Here is a 21896-nt window from a genome sequence, read left to right on the forward strand (position 1 = left end):
GCAGGGTAGCATGCTCTCTTGCCTTTGTGTTTCCTCACTACACTCTAATTGCATTAGACAGTCATTCACCAGGTGAGTTTAATGGCTACCAAGGGATCAGGGCCATAGGTACAGAGGGGCTAGCCAGGTTTTTTGGCCTCCAGAGAGGCACCATTGAAGCTCCCTGCCTGTGTGTATGCAAATGTATGTAAGGTGTGTGCACAAAACTGAGTCTTTGACCTGGGTGAAGTAAAGCCTAATTTTCTCCCCTGTCAGGGATTTGCATCTGGGTGTCCCTATATCAGACTGGTTCTTTACAAATATGACCCATTGTAGCTTATAGCCTCCATGGGGGCTGGGAGGCTAATGTGATTGTGAAGAATGCTAGACCCAACAGTTTTCAAGATTTGGCCATTGGTATCTGTTGCTTTGCTGGTGGCTTTGGAGAGGGGTATCCAATGTGGACCCTCTAGATCAGCCTTTCTCAACCTTGGGTCCCCAGATGTTTTTGGCCTACAACTCCCATCATCCCTAGCTAGCAAGGCCAGAGCTCAGGGATGATGGGAGTTGTAGTCCAACAACATCTGGGGACCCAAGGTTGAGAAACACTGCTCTAGATGTTGTTGAGCTACAATGCCCATCCCTTGCCCCCTTGCCATGGTGGCAGAGGCTGTTGGCAATGGCACACCAACAACATTTGCAGAGCACCACACTGGTTGCCCCACCAGCCTAGGTGATCTCTAGAATGAGATACTGATTAGCAAGGTTGCCTCTATATACAAACTTTCCCACTACCTTTCAGAGGCTTGCTTCCTGGTTAATGATGGCTAGGGTGTTGAGTGCAAAGCAAGGGGCAGAAACTCTGGGCTTAATTTTCCTAAACGCAGCATGGAGCTCATTTCCAGGTCTCTACTGTGGCAGGAATAGTGGCAACAAAGGCCTTTTTGTTGCATTTGCACGACAGAGCTGGGGACCCTCCAAGTCTCCCTATTTTCCAGGGACAGTCCTGGATTTACAGAAGCCATCCCAGTTTCTGATTTGATCCTGGAATGTCCTGTTTTTTCTTAGGATGTCCCTATTTTCACCAGATGACTGTTGGAGGGTGTGGAGTTGTGTGACCCCGAGCCAAGGAGTTAAGTAACTATACAAACTTTAGACTCCCTCCTTTCCTTCCCAGCCCTACCTTTGGTCCACTAATATTCTAGTCCTCTCGCCTTTGAAACTTTCATGAAGCATCTAAAATAGCACCAATAGCACTGTCGTAAATATACTGTATTTTTTGCTCTATAAGACTCACTTTTTCCCTCCTAAAAAGTAAGGGGAAATGTGTGTGCATCTTATGGAGCGAATGCAGGCTGCACAGCTATCCCAGAAGCCAGAGCAGCAAGAGGGATTGCTGCTTTCACTGTGCAGCGATCCCTCTTGCTGTTCTGGCTTCTGAGATTCAGAATATTTTTTTTCTTGTTTTCCTCCTCCAAAAACTAGGTGCGTCTTGTGGTCTGGTGCGTCTTATAGAGCAAAAAATACGGTATGTATTACCGCTTAGACCTTCTAGAGTTGGGCTTCCCACTCACTTAAATTTGTGGTTAAAACTATGGTTTGTTTTCAACTCAGAATAGACCCTTTAAAATCAATGAACCCAAGCTAGTCATGTCCATCAACTTCAGTGGGTCTACTCAGAGTAAGGGCTTTCCCCCCAGCTGGAACTCAGTTCCGGCACCTCTCAGGTAGGCACCATTGCCATTATAAGAGAACAAGAGAGGCATTCATGGTGAGTTCTGGCACCTCCTTTTCTGGAAAAATAGCACTGTTCAGAAAAGACTAGCGTTTACTACCACCCTTGTATTTTCTTGTGCCAGTTTACAGTTTAGGTAGGGATCAAGTCAGCCTACCCTGACCAAGTGCTGGCTGGTCCTTGTGGTTATTGTAGAGTCCAAAACATACAGAGGACACCAGGTTGGGGATATCCCTTATCTTGGGTATCTCAGAGGTGACTCAATTTAAAAATAAAAGGCTGGGTTGGGAGGAAGTGAGCAAACAGAGATAAGCAAGCTACGGGTCTCTGTGTCACAGGCTGACATAAAAAAGAAATTGGTTGGTTTTGGGCAGATAAGAAATAAAAACAAAGAAATGAAGAATGGCCAGGTGGAGATGCAACAGCTTGGAGGGTGACAAGGACAGAAGGTCCTAGCAGTCGTGGCTCCTCCTTTCTTAGTTTCATCAGTCTGCACCCTAAAATGTGTGGAAACAAAATGGGCAGAAACTTGTGTGGGTAGGATCCAAATTAATTTAGTTCCAAGCAGGCCTTTTTTCCCCAGCAGGAGCTCACTGGAGCTCTGGAACCTTTCAGATGGGCACCATTGCCATTCTGAGATAACAACGGAGGGTCCATGGCACCTCTTTTTCTAGAAATATAGTACTGGTTCCAAGTTGCTATGTAACTCACATTTGTCTTTCCGGCGCTGTGGTCTAAATCACAGAGCCTAGGGCTTGCCGATCAGAAGGTTGGCGGTTCGAATCCCCGCGACGGGGTGAGCTCCCGTTGCTCAGTCCCAGCTCTTGCCAACCTAGCAGTTTGTAAGCATGTCAAGTGCAAGTAGATAAATAAGTACTGCTCCGGCGGGAAGGTAAACGGTGTTTCCGTGCGCTGTTCTGGTCTGCCAGAAGCAGCTTAGTCATGCTGGCCACGTGACCCGGAAGCTGTATGCCAGCTCCCTTGGCCATTAAAGTGAGATAAGCGCCACAACCCCAGAGTCGTCCGCGACTGGACCTAATGGTCAGGGGTCCCTTTACCTTATCCCCAAAATAAACCAAGCTACCACGTGTAAGTGCTCTTACCGCAAAGGTTATGAATGATTTTAGACAGTTCAGTGTGAGAAAATACTTCAGATTTTCTTTAAAGGAAGACTCAAGAGGAGATAAGAGTGTCATTTGTTTTGTTTTTTTGTTTTTTGACAGTTTAATAGCTTCACATTGGTCTGTGATTAGTTCAGAATCTTTTCCTCTGTATTTTAATTGTCACTATCCATGGGCGAGAAAACATGCAACAGCCCTGTCTCTCCACGAGGGCTCATCACCACTAAAGACACTATTCTTTTAAAGAACACTTACAGATCACCCAAGGTGTCTGTTGCAACAGAAATGGTCTATCTCCTCCCATCCCTACCATTCTATAAACTCCCCCCGCCCTCCCACTTTCCCCTTTTTGCGGCTGAGCCATTCCTGGCTGTCGTAAAGAAGGCTGTGGTTCATATTCCCTGTGGACTATGTCAGTGGCAGGAGCTTCTGGGATCCTTTCCCCCAACACAGAAAAGTAGATACAGTCAAGGTTGTTCCTTTGTCTACCTGGGATGAATTTAGGGAGGAGATTCAGCTGAAGAGGCCAGTTAAATGAAAGAACAACATGACAAGACGGACGAGAGGGAGATAACAGAGGGTAATATTGGTTGCCAGCCCCAAACATCCCCCGAGATTTCTCTCCAAAGGTGTCCAAATACTCAGGCGATACTAGCAAGCAAAGAATCACAACACCCCGCCAGGTTAGGGTGTTTTCTTTTTATTCCTATTGTACAGCTGGGGAAACAGAAAGCACAAAGTGGCACAGCATGCCCAAATAAGGTCCCAAGGGGGGAAAAACCCCCTCCAAAGTCTTCAATTCACCTATTTGCGTTGGCCATCAGACAGCCCTCTGTGGAAGGGGAGCAAAACCATAGGGAGAGCAATGGAGAAATATATCATGGCAGCAAAAGTAGAGGAATCAGGACACATGGGCAGAAATGCAAAAGATGCTAACATTTTCTTCATTTTTTTTCTTTTGCATAGAGAATATTTTCCCCCATTCAACTTTTTTTGTGTGTTTTTCTTTCCCTGCCTTTTCAATTTTTTTGTTTAGGTTTTTTTATTTTATTAAAAAAAGAGAGTAGTGGTAAAGTAAACCACTTTTTTTTGGGGGGGGGGGCTGCTGGAGGTTGCCAGGGAAAAGGCCTTGTCAGGCTTGTTTGTTCCCACAGAGTCCGAGTTTGTGCTGTGCTTTATTGAACACAGAGCTTTGTTTTCAGTGAGCACAATGCGATTCGAACAGTACAGACGGTGCGTTCTTTTATCTACACGATGAGGTGAGCCTGTTTCAATCACTAGCATGATGAAGATGGAGAATGGGCTTATATACAAGAGGAATTGCCTTCACGTTACAAACATCATCTTCCTACAAAGCAGCAAATTTCCCCCCGCAAATAACAAAATATTAAATAATTTTTGCATGTCCCGCATAGTCCAGTCCAGTTGAATCTATATGAATATTGATGGTTGTCTTCCGTAGAATATCATCACGTAAATCCCCCCTTGTCGGTTACTAAACTTAACTATAATACTGCTTTACAATGCAACCCACCAACTGTAACAGCAGGGGCCAACACAAGAAATTCTTTGGCAAATGTAATACACATTTGCAGGTGGCTCTTCAGAAGACAAGGTGGAAAGACTAAGACTCAGCCTACTAGTCCTTTGCATAGGATGTTCCAAATAGAATTGCTTACTCTCTATATGATCATGCCAGGCCAAATCAAAATCAATGTAACATTATCTATGTCAGCGGGCCCCAAATCAAGCCAGTGGTTATGGACAGACACATATTCCCCTTCTTTTCTACCAGTGTAAGTAAAAGACCATGACTATTCTCAGTTCCATCTTCCTTTATTTGTGTTTTCCTGAACCAGATAATTTTAAGTAGGTGAGATGTGTCAGTGTTCTTATACTCTCACTTTTCTGGGATAGCCAAAGTTGGGGCTTCAAGGACCTAACAAGTTTTCAGTTGACCCAGTTAGCTATTTTCCTTCCCAGACATTCTGGGGTACATTTAACACTAGTCAAATGGGCAATAGTACATGTGCCGTTCCCCAAACAGAGTCATAAATGCATGAGCAACTGGTGTGTATGTGTGTGTTTAAATTGTTGAGCGATGTAGGGACCCTAGCTGGATAAAGCCGAATTTGGGATGAGGTTTGAGGAAGCACTGAAACAGTTTCTGTTTGCCCAATATTTCTTTGTGTGCACTGGATGAGATAAAAAAGCAGGTATATTTACAGAATGATTTCCTGCTACAACCTTATAATTTGGGGGTGTTAATGGCATACAGTATATAGCACAGATGTGGATATAGGTAACTTCCGTAGGCCTGGAACATAAAAGCTTGTTCTTGTGAGTGTCTGTGACAAGCAAACAATTGTTTGAATCGTCTCAGACAAATATAGGTGAATTAAAAGAGAGTTGGTCAATTCACCTGGGGCAAGCAGGTTACAGAGAAAAATGGAAAGGCGCCATTGGAATTCCTGGCGATCAACCTGCTTTGTTGATCCCTATAAAAGGGGTTTATAAAGTATTGCCCCAAATACAGAGATCTCTTATTTCCCCTTGGATATGGCAATTTGGAAAAAGAAAAAGAAAACAGGGCTAAAAACCACCTGCTTTACACTAGTTTGAAATTTGGTCCGCAATCCGCCTTCTGGAGATGTAAACTGGAGGAGGATGTTGTGTTTGCCCCATGAATGCTTTCCCTTTCCCCTGTTGATAACTGCTCACCACATACCAGATTTATGAAATATAAAATGTGAGCAAATTTTGTTTTGCCATCTTCTGCTTAAATGTCACCCTTCACAGCCAACCCTGCTGCAAATTCCACATGCAAAAACAATGTCTGTAAACCATCAGTTAATGCAGATGTGCCTTTCTGTATGAAATGGCTCCAATCTGCATGTTTATTTTTGATCCTGGCATTTTGAGAGTTTGCATAATTTTTGATTTTTTTAACTATAGGATATTTCATGGTGTGGTTGCAAGAGGAGACGAGCGCTGCTTACGGAACTTAAAGCGGATGCCAAGATAAGAGGATGGAGAGTGATGCAGGATCCCACCTCTCTGCTGCAGCAACCTTTTATAAGAACGGTAACTGCATGTTTTCATCTATGGGTCCACAAAGACAGGAAATTAGCCTTAAAATTAAAATAGAGTGAACTTCTTAGAGATCCAAATTCTGCTCAGTTTTTAGGCATGCAGAAACAAGGAAATGAACAGCCCCCAGGAACAGGGAAGTTGCTGTGCTGACTGATGTAAGACTCAGTTAAAACAAGCTTGAGGTTCAAGGATAAAACACCTGCTTTTTGCTGTATGCCACTATTTCAGAGTACCACAGCTCCACAGAGAGAAGAAACACCCCCCCCCCTTACCCCAGACCTTTAGTCCATATTGGTATAGCAGAAATGGAAGGACAGAGAACCAGAAAACATTCCCAGTTAGTCTGGAATTGTTTTTGTCCAGTTTCACATGCCCGAAATGTTTCTACCCCTTCAGCAGTGATTAATGAAATGTGGCACACCAGTCGCTGGGGGATTTAAGCTTTTTCCTTCATAAATCTTGCTGGAGTTGTGTATTAGGTGAACAAGTTCCCCCACAGAATACACTTGCACTCCTCGCCGCCATGCATGTAACAACTCCGGCGCGTAACAGAAAAAGAATGAAACCTAGGAATGAAAGGGGAAAACTATTCTTCATGTCTGCCATTCGGGTTGGGGAGATATTTCAGCTTGTTTTTGCCAGGACTTTTTGATTTTTAGAAAACATGGGGGGAATTTGTTCATTTCCCTCCCCTCCTTTTTTTGTTTTTACAGACCTTCAGGACAAAGCATTAAAAACAGTTATATTTATATATCTATTTATATAGTTCTTCATTTTGCCAGCGGGTTGACATCGCTCCATCCTCCTGTCTGACTTGACTGTAGGTGTGTGTGTGCATGTGTGTGAGAGACTTGCCGTCCCAACTCCAGCCCATAAGGTTATGACGTCGGACGCGGTCGTTCTTCGGGTGGAACGGTAAGGAAACCAAGGCCTTATTCAACCAACCTATGGAGGAAATGGGAGGGAAACGGGTCACACAAAACAACCCTTGTCGGACACACAGAGAGGATGACACAGGTCTTTTTCCCCCTTTGCTAGACCGAGCCAGAGTTGGTCCCCTCTGGCTTCCGGGAACCGTCGCTTAACATGCGGAGATGTTTTTCACAGACGATCTCTTGGGGGAGAACAATGAGTTGGTACGCAGCATTCTCTCCTTCGTTACCTTCTGTCCAGACCACTCCCAAAAGACGACAGTGCAGGCTATATATTGCTCAGATTCCCCTCAGGCTTAAGAGGTTTGGGAAGCCTCGCATGGAAGGCTAGAGAGCCGAGGAACAATTGGTGTGGGGTGGTCTGAAGTACTGCAGTGGCAATAGCGACAGGAGCAGGAGCGCTGGCCGCAGGCCTGCTTTTGCCATCAATCCAGTGAAGTAGCTTGGTTGGGTTACAAGGGGCGTGAAGTTCTCAGAAATGTGCGGTATTCCAGTACGTTTCTGCAGTCTGAAAGGAGGGCGGAGGGGGGGGCAGAAGGGGCAGGCGAGGGACACGGAGAAAGTTTTCTTCATCCTTCCGAGTGGCGCAGAATGTTCATCAGACAGGTACAATATGGAGGCCTAGGCTGTCACCCTGCAGTTTCATGTGGTTTCCATGGTAACTAGTGGCGGTCATAGGCAGCGGCAGCAGTGGGAGGTGCGGAGCCCCGGGATGTGGCACTATAATAATAAGGGGAACCTGAAAGTTAACACAGGAGAAGAATGGACTGATTGAAAGGACATACAGTAAAATAAAATAAGAAAAGAAAGGAAGAGAAAGAGAGAGAGAGAGGCATATTAAAAGGAACTAGAGACAGAAACCCGAGGATGGGGACTCATTAGTGGCCAATATAAAGAACAGGGAACCTGCATTTGCTAAATCACTGTATTTTTCGCACTGTAAGACGCACCAGACCACAAGATGCACCTAGTTTTTGGAGGAGGAAAACAAGAAAAAAAAATATTCTGAATCTCAGAAGCCAGAACAGCAAGAGGGATTGCTGCGCAGTGAAAGCAGCAATCCCTCTTGCTGTTCTGGCTTCTGGGATAGCTGCGCAGCCTGCATTCGCTCCATAAGATGCACACACATTTCCCCTTACTTTTTAGGAAGGAAAAAGTGAGTCTTATAGAGCAAAAAATACGGTACATAGTGCTAGTCACACAGAAAGCGTTCTGGTGCAGCAGCTGCATTCTGGATTCCAATTAGATGCTGTTCAGGAGGATAACCTAGATTCATAGGAGCCAACTCCTAGAGAATGAGGTCCCTTTGGCCTCCCAGTAAAATATTTGAGGGGGTCGGTCCAAATTGATGGACATTGCCATTCAAATGGTATGTGTCTTGTGACTGATTAGGTGGGGCTTACCTGGGCCCCATAATATTTTATTCAAGTTGGCACCCCTGACTAGATTCCTCATGTAGCAATTGCCACTTGCCTGCATTCATAGGAATATTTCCCAAAAAGCACCTCATGGATGCTAAATGTCAGATTTGGAACCCTCTCTGCTGATCCACCACAATTACAATTCAGAATGTTTTGTAAGGAATGTTAGGATGCTGAAAACTTTACTCGCTTTGTGAGCTTACTGATGATACCTAAGAGCTTTCAAGCTTCCAAAATATCTGGGTTGCCTGCTCCACTCCAGGGAGGGGAAGTACTGATCTGGTTTTTTAAATTAAAGAAATGGTACATAGCCTTCTTTGTATCGTGTCAAATATTCAGCCCTGCTAAATATTCAGGGGTGTTGAAAATCAGGGAAGGAAAAGGGGTGGGCCTTTAAAACAAAGCGGCAAAGCAGACAGCGATTAAACTGATGGGAAAGGGGGAGTTTGTAAAAAAAGTGTGACATATTTTACAAAAGGGCTGTTGGCTGCTGCTAAGGGCAAGGCCGATTTTTGCAACAACAAAACCAGAGGAGCACAAACCTGAAGCATGTGGTGCAATGGATCAGTGTGTCTGGTTGTTAGCCAGGCTGGTAGTTCAAGCCCACCCAGGGATGGGTGTGAGCAGAAGATTGCAGGGGGTTGGACTAGATGACCCTTGGGGTCCCACCCAACTCTAGAATTCTATGCTTCTATGTATAGGACATGTCTGCACCTGCCAGTTTTGTATTACAAGTACTGAGAAGTGGAGCACAGCATCTTGCTTAAGTGGAGTGCAGCGTCTTGCGTAAGCAGTCAATTTTAGGGGACTTGAGGGGAAGGTGTAAAGGTAAAGGTACCCCTGACCATTAGGTCCAGTCGTGACCGACTCTGGGGTTGTGCGCTCATCTCGCTCTATAGGCCAAGGGAGCCGGTGTTTGTCCGCAGACAGCTTTCCAGGTCATGTGGCCAGCATGACTAAGCCGCTTCTGGCGAACCAGAGCAGCACACAGAAATGCCATTTACCTTCCTGCTGGAGTGGTACCTATTTATCTACTTGCATTTTGACGTGCTTTCGAACTGCTAGGTTGGCAGGAGCAGGGACCGAGCAACGGGAGCTCACCCCGTTGCGGGGATTTGAACCGCCGACCTTCTGATCAGCAAGTCCTAGGCTCTGTGGTTTAACCCACAGCGCCACCCGCGTCCCAAAGGGGAAGGTGTAGGAAGGGCCTGAACCAGCAAAAGTATGGAATTGCTTCTATTCCCTCTGCCTTAAGTTGCCCATTAAGGAAGCTGGACTAGATATGCCTTTGCTCTGATGCAGCGGGGCTGTTCTTATGTTCTTACGATGTGTGCAGAGGAACTGGTCAGATTCTCAGGGTTGTGAGTGTAGGACCAGAGAAAGGAAAGGGTGCTCAGTAACAGCCAAATCAACTAGGTAAGACACCCGTGGCTTTTTGGAGAAATACCCTCGCAGGTGGAAGATATCTTTCTCTATGAGTTTCTTTACACAGTCAGTAAACAACTGCTTTTAACGCACTTCAATTTCTGATGCGTTTACATGATCAAGGGGCTAATCAGATGCAGAAAAGAGATGGAAGCTAATGAAAAGAGCCCCGTGAGAATTAAAGACTCTTGTCTCAAATCTGTTTCATATTAGGATAAATGGCTCTGTAAATAGCTGTGAGGCCTTCATCTCAGGCATGCAGAGATGGGGATACTTTGGAATTCGCTGCGAGTACACAGGGGAGCTCACGTGGGAAAGTGGGTGGGACAAAACCCTCTGGGGTTCTGTGCTTACACAGGAGGGACTCAATAATATTTATTTTGCCCGTGCATGAATGCTTCTCTAAAATGCCCAAAGAGAATGATGTACTGAGAGGGAATGTTGTAGGTCATCTTGGGTCTAGGGCTAGCCACCGTATTTTTCACTCTATAAGACACACCAGACCATAAGACGCACCTAGTTTTTGGAGGAGGAAAACAAGAGAAAAAAAAATTCTGAATCTCAGAAGCCAGAACAGCAAGAGGGATCGCTGTGCAGTGAAAGCAGCGATCCCTCTTGCTGTTCTGGCTTCTGGGATAGCTGCGCAGCCTGCATTAGCTCCATAAGACGCACACACATTTCCCCTTACTTTTTAGGAGGGAAAAAGTGAGTCTTATAGAGCAAAAAATACGGTAATCCTCATCTGGTCTGACACCTGAGCCTTCCAGTAGCAGTCTGTGGGAGGGCTAGACTGGCCCATGCAGCCATCACCCTGACCTGCTTAAGTAAACTGCAGCGATGCTGGAGTCTGGAGCTACTTATCCTATCTTCTATTATAACAGACCCTCCAAGTGTCCCTATTTTCCAGGGACAGTCCCGGATTTACAGAAGTTGTCCCAGTTTCTGATTTGATCTCAGAATGTCCCATTTTCCCTTAGGATGCCCCTATTTTCATCGGAGACATGTTGGAGGGTATGGAGTTATGCAACCCCCCGAGCCAAGGAAATAAGTAAGTGTACGACCTTGGACATATGAAGGCAGCCCTATATAGGGAAGTTTTTAAATGTTTAGTGTTTTATTATGTTTTTATAGATGTTTGAAGCCGCCCAGTGTGGCTGGGGAAACCCAGTTAGATGGGTGATGTACTACTACTACTACTGTTGCTGTTTGAATAGGACATCCCTATTTTCATTGGAGAAATATTGGATGGTATGTTATAATGGTGGTCCAGAAGGCCACATCCTGTCCCGTCCAATTGGCCAGCTTTTGCAACAGGAGTTTCCATAGCCTCTTTTTTCACATGCCTTTCATAAAACGGGGGGGGGGGGGGCAGCTGGAGACATAGCTGTTAGGAAAACTGAAAGTTGCAAGATGGCTGCACACATTCTTTTCTGTTGATATCTCTGTTGTTTTCTGGTCAGTTAGGTTTTGCAGGTTTCTGAAATGCTACAAAACCCTACAGAACCAGTTTACCAGAAACAGTTCCAGAATCAGCACACTCTGTGGGACTACAATCTGTTTCTAGCTAGTTTGGTCCTGTTAAAACTGAGGTAGGTGGCTGTCTGAACACCACTACCTGCCATTTTCAAGTTTTGAAAAGCTTTAGTAACTTAGTAATAGTGAGATATTAACGATCCTGGAATAAACTATGACTATTACTAAGTTGACGGATGCGGGTGGCGCTGTGGTCCATAGAGCCTAGGGCTTGCCGATCAGAAGGTTTGCGGTTCAAATCCCCGCTATGGGGTGAGCTCCTGTTGCTCGGTCCCTGCTCCTGCCAACCTAGCAGTTTGGGAGCACGTCAGAGTGCAAGTAGATAAATAGGTACCACTCTGGCAGGAAGGTAAACGACATTTCCGTGGGCTGCTCTGGTTCGCCAGAAGCGGCTTAGTCATGCTGGCCACATGACCCGGAAGCTGTACGCCGGCTCCCTCGGCCAGTAAAGCGAGATGAGCGCCGCAACCCCAGAGTCGTCCGTTACTGGACCCTAATGGTCAGGGGTCCCTTTACCTTTACCTTATTACTAAGTTACTAAAGCTTTTTAAGCCATTGTGTCCCATTTCTTTTCCATACTATCAAACACTGCCCATTGTCTTATAGGGTTTTCTGTTAATTGATTTTGCCAACGGTATGTTCTTTATAACCTTACCGTTCACTGCTTAGAAACTCTGGTGTTAAGCAATGTATATACCTTGCTCAAATAAATAAATAAATAGCCTTGCAAAACAGAGAAGTGGGCAGGGGTGTGGAGTGGGGGAAATAACTAAAGGTACCTCATTTGTATAAATGATCAGGTCATCCTCAAATTATGAACTGCCAGGAACAATGAACTGAGCTGATGGGCTAAATGATGAAGTCATTTGGAGGTGGGAATGTACCCTCCCCGCCCCCCCCCGCCCCCCTGGTGAAATAGAAACAAATAAGGGAAAGAAAACAAGGAGACAAACAGAAGGAGAGAGCAAGAGATGGAAGGGGATGCAAGAGAGATACTCACTTAGTAACGCAGGGTTGCTGAACCTCCAGGCCTCGTTGTAGGTTGTGTACTGAGGGTGGCTGTAAGGGTTTCCTGAGAATTCACTCCCTAGAAAAGAGCAAAAGGAGGAGTGAGTCATTCATTATGTTGCACACTGAAGGTGAGGGAGCAAAATTGTGACAATGCCTAACAGGGGAGGGGGGGGCGTGAAGCCACACTTGTGAGTTTTCTCCGTGTTACCCGTGTTTCCTTGTGCTTTCTCCATCTCCCGACTTTAATAATAATAATAATAATAATAATAATAATAATAATAATTTATTTATACCCCGCCCATCTGGCTGGGCTTCCCCCAGCCACTCTGGGCGGCTTCCAAAAAAAATAATAATATTAAAATACTGTAATACATCAAACATTAAAAGCTTCCCTAAACAGGGCTGCCTTCAGATGTCTTCTAAAAGTCTGGTAGTTGTTGTTCTCTTTGACATCTGGTGGGAGGGCGTTCCACAGGGAGGGCGCCACTACCGAGAAGGCCCTCTGCCTGGTTCCCTGTAACTTGGCTTCTCGCAGTGAGGGAACCGCCAGAAAGCCCTCGGCACTGGACCTCAGTGTCCGGGCAGAACGATGGGGGTGGAGACACTCCTTCAGGTATACTGGACCGAGGCCGTTTAGGGCTTTAAAGGTCAGCACCAACACTTTGAATTGTGCTAGGAAACGTACTGGGATTTCGTACCATGATTTCGGCTTTGCCTGTGTGGACTAACGCAATGCAGGCGTTAAACGTCTTCTATTTCTGACCTGCTGTTTCGGAGGATTTGGTCTGCCTGTCCTACGAACGCAAATTGTGAGCTGGCGCAGTGGCGTAGCGTGGGGGGTGCAGGGGGGCCCGGCCGCACCGGGCGCAACATCTGGGGGAGGGGTGCGCTCGCACTCGCAGCTCTCTGCCCCTACTAAAATCCACGGGTTAGGGGGCGCAAATTACTTGCCTTGCCCCGGGTGCTGACAACCCACGCCACGCCACTGAGCTGGCGGGAAGGGGTGGTTTCAAAGGGGTGTGTGCAAAGCTGCCCTTCCACTTGCCCAAGGGGACGTCTTCCTGCTTTCCTCTCCCCCTGCAGCCACCAGCACACCCTCAAAATCTGTTCCAAGCAGTTGGGAGAACCCTCTGGAGCAGATTTTGGGGATGTGTGGAAAGAGAAGAAGAAGAAGGGGCAGTCCTTCTGTGTGAGTGGAATGCTGCTCATACAGTGTTAGATACAACCTCAAGGTGTTCTTAATATATAAAATACTGTATTTTTTGCTCTATAAGACGCACCAGACCACAAGACACACCTAGTTTCCGGAGGAGGAATACAAGAAAAAAAATATTCTGAATCTCAGAAGCCAGAACAGCAAGAGGGATCGCTGCGCAGTGAAAGCAGCAATCCCTCTTGCTGTTCTGGCTTCTGGGATAGCTGCGCAGCCTACATTCGCTCCATAAGACGCACACACATTTCCCCTTACTTTTTAGGAGGGAAAAAGTGAGTCTTATAGAGCAAAAAATACGGTATGTTGTATTTTCTAGGAAAGCTCAATCTCACCTAGGGATGGATGAATTCATTAGTTTTGATTTCTCTCATTTTCCCACTCTTAAGTACTGTTCACCACATTTCTGAATTAGTTTGTGGAGTGTCGTCGTTGTTTCAAAACCAGCCTTTCACAGTGCACATTTCTCCTTGTAGACACATTTATGCAAACAGTTCCCCCTAAAGTTATGCATTTTGTATATTGTTTTCACTAATGCGTGCATTTTTTTTGCCCACTTTCCTCTAGGGGGTTGGTTACATGACGCTCAGGGTGCCATCCAAGTTTACATTTCTATGATTCTAATATACCGTATTTTTTGCTCTATAAGACTCACTTTTTCCCTCCTAAAAAGTAAGGGGAAATGTGTGTGCGTCTTATGGAGCAAATGCAGGAAGCCAGAACAGCAAGAGGGATTGCTGATTTCACTGTGCAGCGATCCCTCTTGCTGTTCTGGCTTCTGGGATTCAGAATATTTTTTTTCTTGTATTCCTCCTCCAAAAACTAGGTGTGTCTTGTGGTCTGGTGCGTCTTAATAGAGCGAAAAATATGGTACATTTTTTTCCTGTTGGATAAGTGCATCACAAAATTCGTAGAAGTGCAAATTTCGAATGTGCAAATTTTGTGTTTCGGCTTACGCATCGTTTCAGGGAGCGCAAATTGGGTGGCTTTGCAAACGAAGGAAAATTGTGCAGAATTTCTTCCCCCACTCCTGTAAGGAAAGCATGTGCAGGGACTTGTCCAAGTCAGAGAGGAGTTTCTTCACAAAGCCCTATCTGTGTCTGTAAAAAGAAGTCTCAGCTGCTCCCCCTTCTCCCATCTGTATTGTCACCCTAAACTGTTTACAGTGAATCTGAAGTGCAGGTTAAGTAGAGGAGAAAGAGCCTCTCTCTCTCTCTCTTTCTCTCTCTCCAGAGCAGTCAAGGGGATCCAGGGAGGGAGAAGCAGCGAGTGTGAAAGGTGTTTATTGACGAGGAGTGAAAGGAAACGTGCTGCAGGATAATGAGCTTTTGAGCTCAACTGTGACCAAGAGGAACTGAGCTATCTCCTTCCCCGATCACTAATGAAACACATGTAATTTCCTCATCAGCACTGGATTCTGTTTAACTGCTCCCTTTACAGCAGACCCTGGCTGTGACCTGCTCTCTCGGCTGGTCCCAAAGCTTTTCTGCCAAAGCCTAGGATGTTCTGTAAACGTTGCCAAGGAGTCAAAAGGCAAGCGGAGGCCAGGCTTTTGAGTCTACGGAGGAAAAGGGTCCCTGGACATTACAGGCCTGCCCTGAGGAACTGCCACCCCAGATCGCCAGGAAGGGCTGTCATTCAAGTGGCAAAGCATCATCTGTTTTGCATGCAGGCGTTCCCGGCTTAAAAACTCAGCATCTCCAGCTAAGCAGGGGGGAGAAGTGTCTCTGAAATCCAGGGGACCTGCTGCCAGACAGTGTAAAAAAATGATGAGCTAGATGGTTCAATGGTCTGATCAGATGATCCTCAGGGTCCCTTCCTACAATACTATGAGTCTGAGAGTCTAAAGCATCTTCTTACTCCATTTTCAAGCAGCAGGAGCTATCCCTTTCACTAGCCTCATAGGACTTTGCTGGTCAATGTGGTTCACCGGTGGTGTCCCCGTTCCTCAGTGGAACTGGGGAACCAGGCTTCTCCCAGCTCCAGAAACAGGCTTACATAATATCTCTAGGACAGTGATAGCAACTGAGGGTAAATGTCAGAAATAGAAATTTATCTCCTGGAGACGGGGAGTGCCACCCAGGTGCCAGTCATTCAGAAGGAAGGACTTTCCCCAAGTATCTCCTCAAAATTTAATACCCCTAAAGTCTCGCCAGAGTGGTTCATGCTCTAGTTATCTCCCACTTGGACTACTGCAATGTGCTCTACGTGGGGCTACCTTTGAAGGTGACCCGGAAACTGCAATTAATCCAGAATGCGGCAGCTAGACTGGTGACTGAGAGTGGCCGCCGAGACCATATAACATTGGCTTCCAGTATGTTTCAGAGCACAATTCAAAATGTTGGTGCTGACTTTTAAAGCCCTAAATGACCTCAGTCCTGTATACCTGAAGGAGCGTCTCCACCCCCACCGTTCAGCCCGGACACTGAAGTCCAGCACTGAGGGCCTTCTGGCGGTTCCCTCCCTGCGAGAAGTGAGATTGCAGGGAACCAGGCAGAGGGCCTTCTCAGTAGTGGTGCCTGCCCTCCCGTCAGATGTCAAGGAAATAAACAGCTATCTGACTTTTAGAGGACATCTGAAGGCGACCCTGTTTAGGGAAGTTTTTAATGTTTTATGTTTTCTCATGTTTTTAATATTCTGTTGGAAGCTGCTCAGAGTGGTTGGGGAAACCCAGCCAGATGGGTGGGGTATAAATAATAAATTATTATCATTTAAAAGACTCCTCTTCTTCACAGGTACCTTAAGAATCTCTCTCTTTTTTTTTAAAGAAATATTTATTAAGATTTCACAAAGACAAACATACAAAAACACATAATAACAAAAGAGAAAAAATAAAAAATAAAAAGATAAACAAAACATACAGAAACAACAAGAAAAATTAAAAACAATTGTTTTTCATAACATAAAACTCGTTTGCTTGTTTCTTTGACTTCCTCACACCTCCCCTTCTTGTATTCCCATTTAAATAATCAAATCAGCAAATCCTTACCCTCTTTCATTTATCTTATCTCTATAACTTAACATTTTATAACTCAGTATTTTCATACATTATCAATCCATTTTTGCATATTCTTATTAACTTTGTTGCCAATACCACTTATTTCCAATCCAACACCATTTTAGTTTTTTTTTTTTACCTAATTAACCCTTCTTCCATATTCTTAAAGCATTACAGCTGGAAACCACTTAATTTCGGTACCTTAAGAATCTCTTTCAGTAGTAATAATAATAATAATAATCAGCATCTAGACAAGTTGCCATCCAACCTGTTGTTGGTTTGCTGCTTTCCCATGATTTAAATCCTCACTTAGTTCAAGCCAACGTGAATACTTAATGCAAAACACGTAGGTTTCGTATTCAGGACTGGCAACTCCTCAGTATTTGCAAGCTGTTTCAGTTTTGATCCATGTACATTCCCACAAGATGCTCTCCTGCCAGCAATAATGCCGGGATGCGTCTGTGTTTTGTTGTGTGTTCCCCACTTCCCTAAACAGTGGGATGTTCCAGGGCATCACTCTATCACTCTACAGATGTGGTTTCCTTTGGGTGAGAGAGCTTATACACACACACACACACACACACACAGGCAAAAAAACAGTGGAGGGAAACAGCAGCAAGCACTCCGATGAGCAGCAGATCTACTACCCAATACCAGATCCCCAGAGAAAGCCCTGAACCTTCAAAGTTCCTTCAGCCAACACTTAGTCATCAGATGTATTCTTACCCCAGTCTCCTCCCTTTAGTTTGCAGGGTGGAGAGGAGGCCATTATCCTGTTCAAGCACACTGAGATTGCCATCTACCTACCAATCATTAGCTCCCATCAGCCAACTATTCTGAGCTATTAGTAGCAATCTAGCTTGGCCAGCAATGCAATAGTGTCTGGAAGTGTGCACACACAGCTATACGTCTAACTGGCACACATATTAATCCTTTCCGTGTTGCAGTTTTGTTCCCTGCGAATGCAAAAAGGGGAGCTGGCCTTTTAAAAAATAAGTTCATGAACTCTGATTCACTGAAAGGAGATGCAAGGTATGTTGATTATTTGTGATAAAATGTGCAAGCTCTCTGTATGCCTTAGGCTCACGCTGAGACCCATCAGGTGATTAGATAAAAAGTAGTTCTCATACAGAATTACTGTTGGTGCAGAATGCAATGGCCAGGTTGCTGACTGGGTCTAGACTGTCTGAGCACATGAAATCAATATTGGCCTGACTACAGTGGCTACTAATTAGTTCCTGGCCCAATTCAAGTGCTGGTTTTGACCTATAAGGCTGATGCAGCCCAGGACCTCAATACTTCAAGGACTGCCACTCCTGAAAACAAAAGTCAAAACCACTAAGAGACAGATCTAACTTGGCTGCCCACCAGAATATAATTGATAGGGCCAAGAAGACCTCTCTTGGAAGGCTGTTCCAAATTTTGGGTACCATCACTGAAAAGGCCCAAACTCTTGTGCCCATCTGTTATGCATCCAAGAGCAGAGAGAGGAGTGTCTTAGTGTAGCCGACTCATTCGGGGAAGGATGCGGTTCCTGAGATATTCTGGTCTCAGGCCATTTAGAGGCCAAAAATGTTGAATGGAGCCTGAAAAGGTTGGAGAAATAATGATTTGACTTACTGGCTCCACTCAGAACATTTGCAGCAGCTGCCATATTTTCTACCAATCGAATTTTCCCAGTATCATCCAAGAAAACTCTGAGCTGGTTGACGAACACACCCTCAAGCACCTTGCCCAAATATGACAAATTTGAAAATAGAAGAAATAGACTGTTCTTCTATCTAATCCAAACTGAAACAGTTGCAAATGTGTCAAAGCAAGAAGAACTTACCAGGCACCATTCCTGCAAGAGTTGAGGTTGGGTAGCTGCCCTGTCCGGTTGGTGGAACATGGGGTGGGTAGCCGGGCAAGGTTGTGCTTGCCATGTCACGACCTAGCAAGGAGAAAAAGCAGGGAGAGCCGATTTCAGTACAGCAGCTCAGGGTGTGAACTGTAAGGAAGGAAGCTCCTAGTTCACAGAGTGCACCTCAGCTGCGAGCTCACTAGGTGGCATTTGGGTGTAGCAGGTTGTTTGGCAGATAAACATTCTTCTTACATCTACAATGGCATCTGTACCGTCCTTAACAGAAGTTACAACGGTGCCTGTGGTGTTCAAAACAAACAAACCAAACCCTATGCGCTTTATTCAGTGATGCAGCTAGAATTGTATGCATGCTAGGTAAAGGTAAAGGGACCCCTGACCATTAGGTCCAGTCGTGACCGACTCTGGGGTTGCGGCGCTCATCTCGCTTATTGGCCGAGGGAGCCGGCGTACAGCTTCCGGGTCATGTGGCCAGCATGACTAAGCTGCTTCTGACAAACCAGAGCAGTACACAGAAACGTCGTTTACCTTCCCGCCAGAGTGGTACCTATTTATCTACTTGCACTTTGACGTGCTTTCGAACTGCTAGGTTGGCAGGAGCAGAGACCGAGCAACGGGAGCTCACCCCGTCATGGGGATTCGAACCGCCAACCTTCTGATTGGCAAGCTCAAGGGGCTCAGTGGTTTAACCCACCGCGCCACCCGCGTCCCTTGTATGCATGGGTTAGCATGTATGCATGCTAACCCAGAAGTAAATCTGATTCAGTTCAATAGGGGCAGGGACAGAATTGGGCAACCATGCAGCCCTATCTTATGCAAGGAAGTTGCACTGAATTCAAAGTGATTTTGTGCCAGGTAAACGTACCTAGCATTGCAACCCAAGTCTCAATTCCACAGCTTTATGCAAGGATTAATAGGTATGGATTGTAATATAATTTGCAAAGCTAACAAGTCTTTAATTATAGAGGTTAGCTCAGTTGATGGAGCATGAGACTCTTAATCTCAGGGTCCTAGGTTTGAGCCCCATGTTGGGCAAAAGATTCCTGCATTACAGCGGGTTGGACTAGATAACCGTTGTGCTCCCTTCCAACTCTACAGTTGTATGATTCTATGATATTCAGCCGAATCCTGGGAATTCAGCCCCATGTAATCCAGCTTCCTTTATTTGCAGCTTTGCTTTTGTACGATTGCCCCCATAACAACACAAACGCTAATAATGAAATACGTAACAACTATAACAGCAAGTGTTCTTGACAGAGATGGGTGAGCTTTCAAAAGATTAATTTGGAAACTATCAGGAATAAAACTCTCTGAGGATTGGAGCCTTTTTATCTGCCCCTGTACAAACTAAAAGAGCAGCTTGAGAAATTGCCAGACCAGTGGGAGCCAATTTCCCCCTCACCTCCAAACTAGTAAAGGTAAAGGTACCCCTGCCCGTACGTGCCAGTCTTGCCAGACTCTAGGGTTGTGCGCTCATCTCACTCTAGAGGCCGGGAGCCAGCGCTGTCCGCAGACACTTCCGGGTCACGTGGCCAGCGTGACAAGCTGCATCTGGCGAGCCAGCGCAGCACACGGAACGCCGTTTACCTTCCCGCTGGTAAGCGGTCCCTTTTTATCTACTTGCACCCGGGGGTGCTTTCGAACTGCTAGGTTGGCAGGCGCTGGGACCGAACGACAGGAGCGCACCCCGCCGCGGGGATTCAAACCGCCGACCATGCGATCGGCAAGTCCTAGGCGCTGAGGTTTTACCCACAGCGCCACCTGCGTCCTCCAAACTAACTGAGCTCAAAAAGTGGATGTGCTGGAGAGCCTCCCACTCCCAGGAGTGTTTTGCAGGAGATGTGCTCACCCCTCACCCCGACATAGCTCCATTACATTAAACAGGAGAGATCTGATCCACCAATTCTTCCCCGGCTCAGATTTTAATCCAAGGGAGAGAAGAATTCTTAAGCTTGTAATGTTTGCCTCTCTTTAGTTAGTTGCACTGTAACAAGGAGAACTTCACTCAAATCTTTGGTTCTTTCAGGAAACATGGTTGCTGCAGTTCTTCTGCTCAGTATTAGGGCATTTCTACATTTGGTCCAGGCATGTAGAAGCTGCCCAGCATGAGCCATTCAATTTCTCCTCTACAGTTTGCATTTCTGTGATTTAAAATCAGCTCATAAGATGCTAAGGCCATCTATTGAAGGGGAAATGAGTTTTAAGCAAATGAAAACCACTGTTCCCCTACAGCTGCTAGGACAGAGGGTTTTTTTGCTCAGTCAGAGATGCAGAGAAGAAATTTAATGATCACAGGATTGTTGCAGTAGCTTCCTTGGGAATACATAGAAACAAAAATACATAAGCACAATAATGATGCAGGCACAGAGTTGACAGTTGCAAGTGACAACTTTTTGGGTTGTGAGTTGTTATTGTTCCCAGTTCTTTTGTGGATGCATGCATCCACCTGAAGCTATGGAAGAAATTATTTCCATCAAAAAAGCAGAAACAAAACCCTATGCGGGTGCATGGAGGATGCCTTATTTTTAAGACTAACTTGCGTGGGTCAGGAAGAAAGGTGAGGACATGCTCACAGATACAGAAGATCAGAGTTTTGTACTCTGTTCAGCTACATTCAGAATTGCTAATGTGGATTAGAATGTCCATCCACAGTCATGGACTGATAGGGTAGAAGCTCACATGGGCCAGCTAGAGCATTCAGGTGTAACTAAGCATATTAGTGGAGTCACAGGACTCGCTGGTTTTGTTTTTAATACAGTACACATAAAGTGATTTGCAGCATGGGTCCGAAAAAAATCTGAAGCCCAGCCAAGAAAGATGTCTCTACCAACAAATTCTGAAGTGGCAAAGTTCCTGCTTTGTAGGCTAAACCAATGAAAGAAGAAACAAGTTATTTAAGAGATGGTTTTGAGCAAAACCAGATTGAAGCCAAAGTTGAGGCTCGAGGAAACTTGCCAAGATTGCTCTGGTATGGAAAATAAGTTTAAAATACGTTGGGTGAGACTTTTTTTCCTGAAGATGAACTATCCATTCATTTGTTTTTCTCATCGGCACACAAGGCCCATCTTCAGAAACAGCTGCAGGCAAGCTTTTGTTTCTTTCCAGAAGGAATTGTCCCATTAGGAGCAGAATTAAGTCCAGAATTACCGTAAGTATTACTGCTCCTTCTCCTTGCTGGCTTTACTGCAATACCACTAGACACATGTGTCTACTCTGGGCAGGAGAAAGCCTACCCAACTGCAGGGATTCTGAGTGAAAGAAATAGTAATAGACCGCCTAAATTTTTTATGGGAAACATTCAGTAGAGACCAGCTCTTTCCTCCAACCAAAGCTCTGGCACGACTTTCTTTCAGTGGTACATCTTCAAGGATAAGAGAACCCACAAATCACAGCCTTCATTTAAAAAGATCATCTCAAAGATAAGGCTAAAGAGATGCTAAAAGGACACAAAACAAAGAACTGGGTTAAAACTAGTGTGACTTAATCATAGGGTACAGAGGGCCTTTAAAAAGCTCTGATAAACATCTGCTCTTTTTCTTACAAAAGGGACCCTTGGTGAGGGTGGTTTTTCTTTTTT

The 21896-nt window shown here is 45.3% G+C and overlaps 1 protein-coding gene and 2 long non-coding RNA genes across 22 annotated transcripts in view; 2 read left to right on the forward strand and 1 right to left on the reverse strand.

Annotated features, from left to right (window-relative positions):
• Positions 1-6820, forward strand: part of LOC310763581 — a 28300-nt gene extending 21480 nt beyond the window's left edge. For 2 of the 3 annotated variants that reach the window (XR_014548673.1, XR_014548674.1), the window contains exons 3-4: positions 5791-5919; positions 6695-6820. This is a non-coding gene — a long non-coding RNA (uncharacterized lncRNA). Of the gene's footprint in view, positions 1-3541; positions 4678-4713; positions 5920-6694 lie in introns of those variants that run through there. The other variant, XR_014548675.1, reaches the window with a different exon arrangement.
• The window catches only part of PAX2 (paired box 2), a 153959-nt gene continuing 138721 nt past the window's right edge, over positions 6659-21896 (reverse strand). For 7 of the 18 annotated variants that reach the window (XM_083615743.1, XM_083615754.1, XM_083615745.1 and 4 more), the window contains 3 exons: positions 18290-18391; positions 12240-12326; positions 6659-7599 (listed from right to left, as the gene is read on the reverse strand). In XM_083615743.1, coding sequence (XP_083471869.1) covers positions 7523-7599; positions 12240-12326; positions 18290-18391 — 266 coding nt within the window. In that variant the 3' untranslated portion in view covers positions 6659-7522. The remainder of the gene's footprint in view (positions 7600-12239; positions 12327-18289; positions 18392-21896) is intronic. The other 11 variants (XM_083615755.1, XM_083615740.1, XM_083615739.1 and 8 more) reach the window with 2 other exon arrangements.
• LOC310763605 lies at positions 17405-20222 on the forward strand. Its single transcript, XR_014548710.1, has 3 exons — positions 17405-17490; positions 19491-19737; positions 20104-20222. It is a non-coding gene; the product is annotated as an uncharacterized lncRNA (long non-coding RNA).

Source organism: Podarcis filfolensis (genome assembly GCF_964270895.1).
Source record: "Podarcis filfolensis genome assembly, chromosome: 5".
In the NCBI taxonomy this organism is placed as follows: Eukaryota; Metazoa; Chordata; class Lepidosauria; order Squamata; family Lacertidae; genus Podarcis; species Podarcis filfolensis.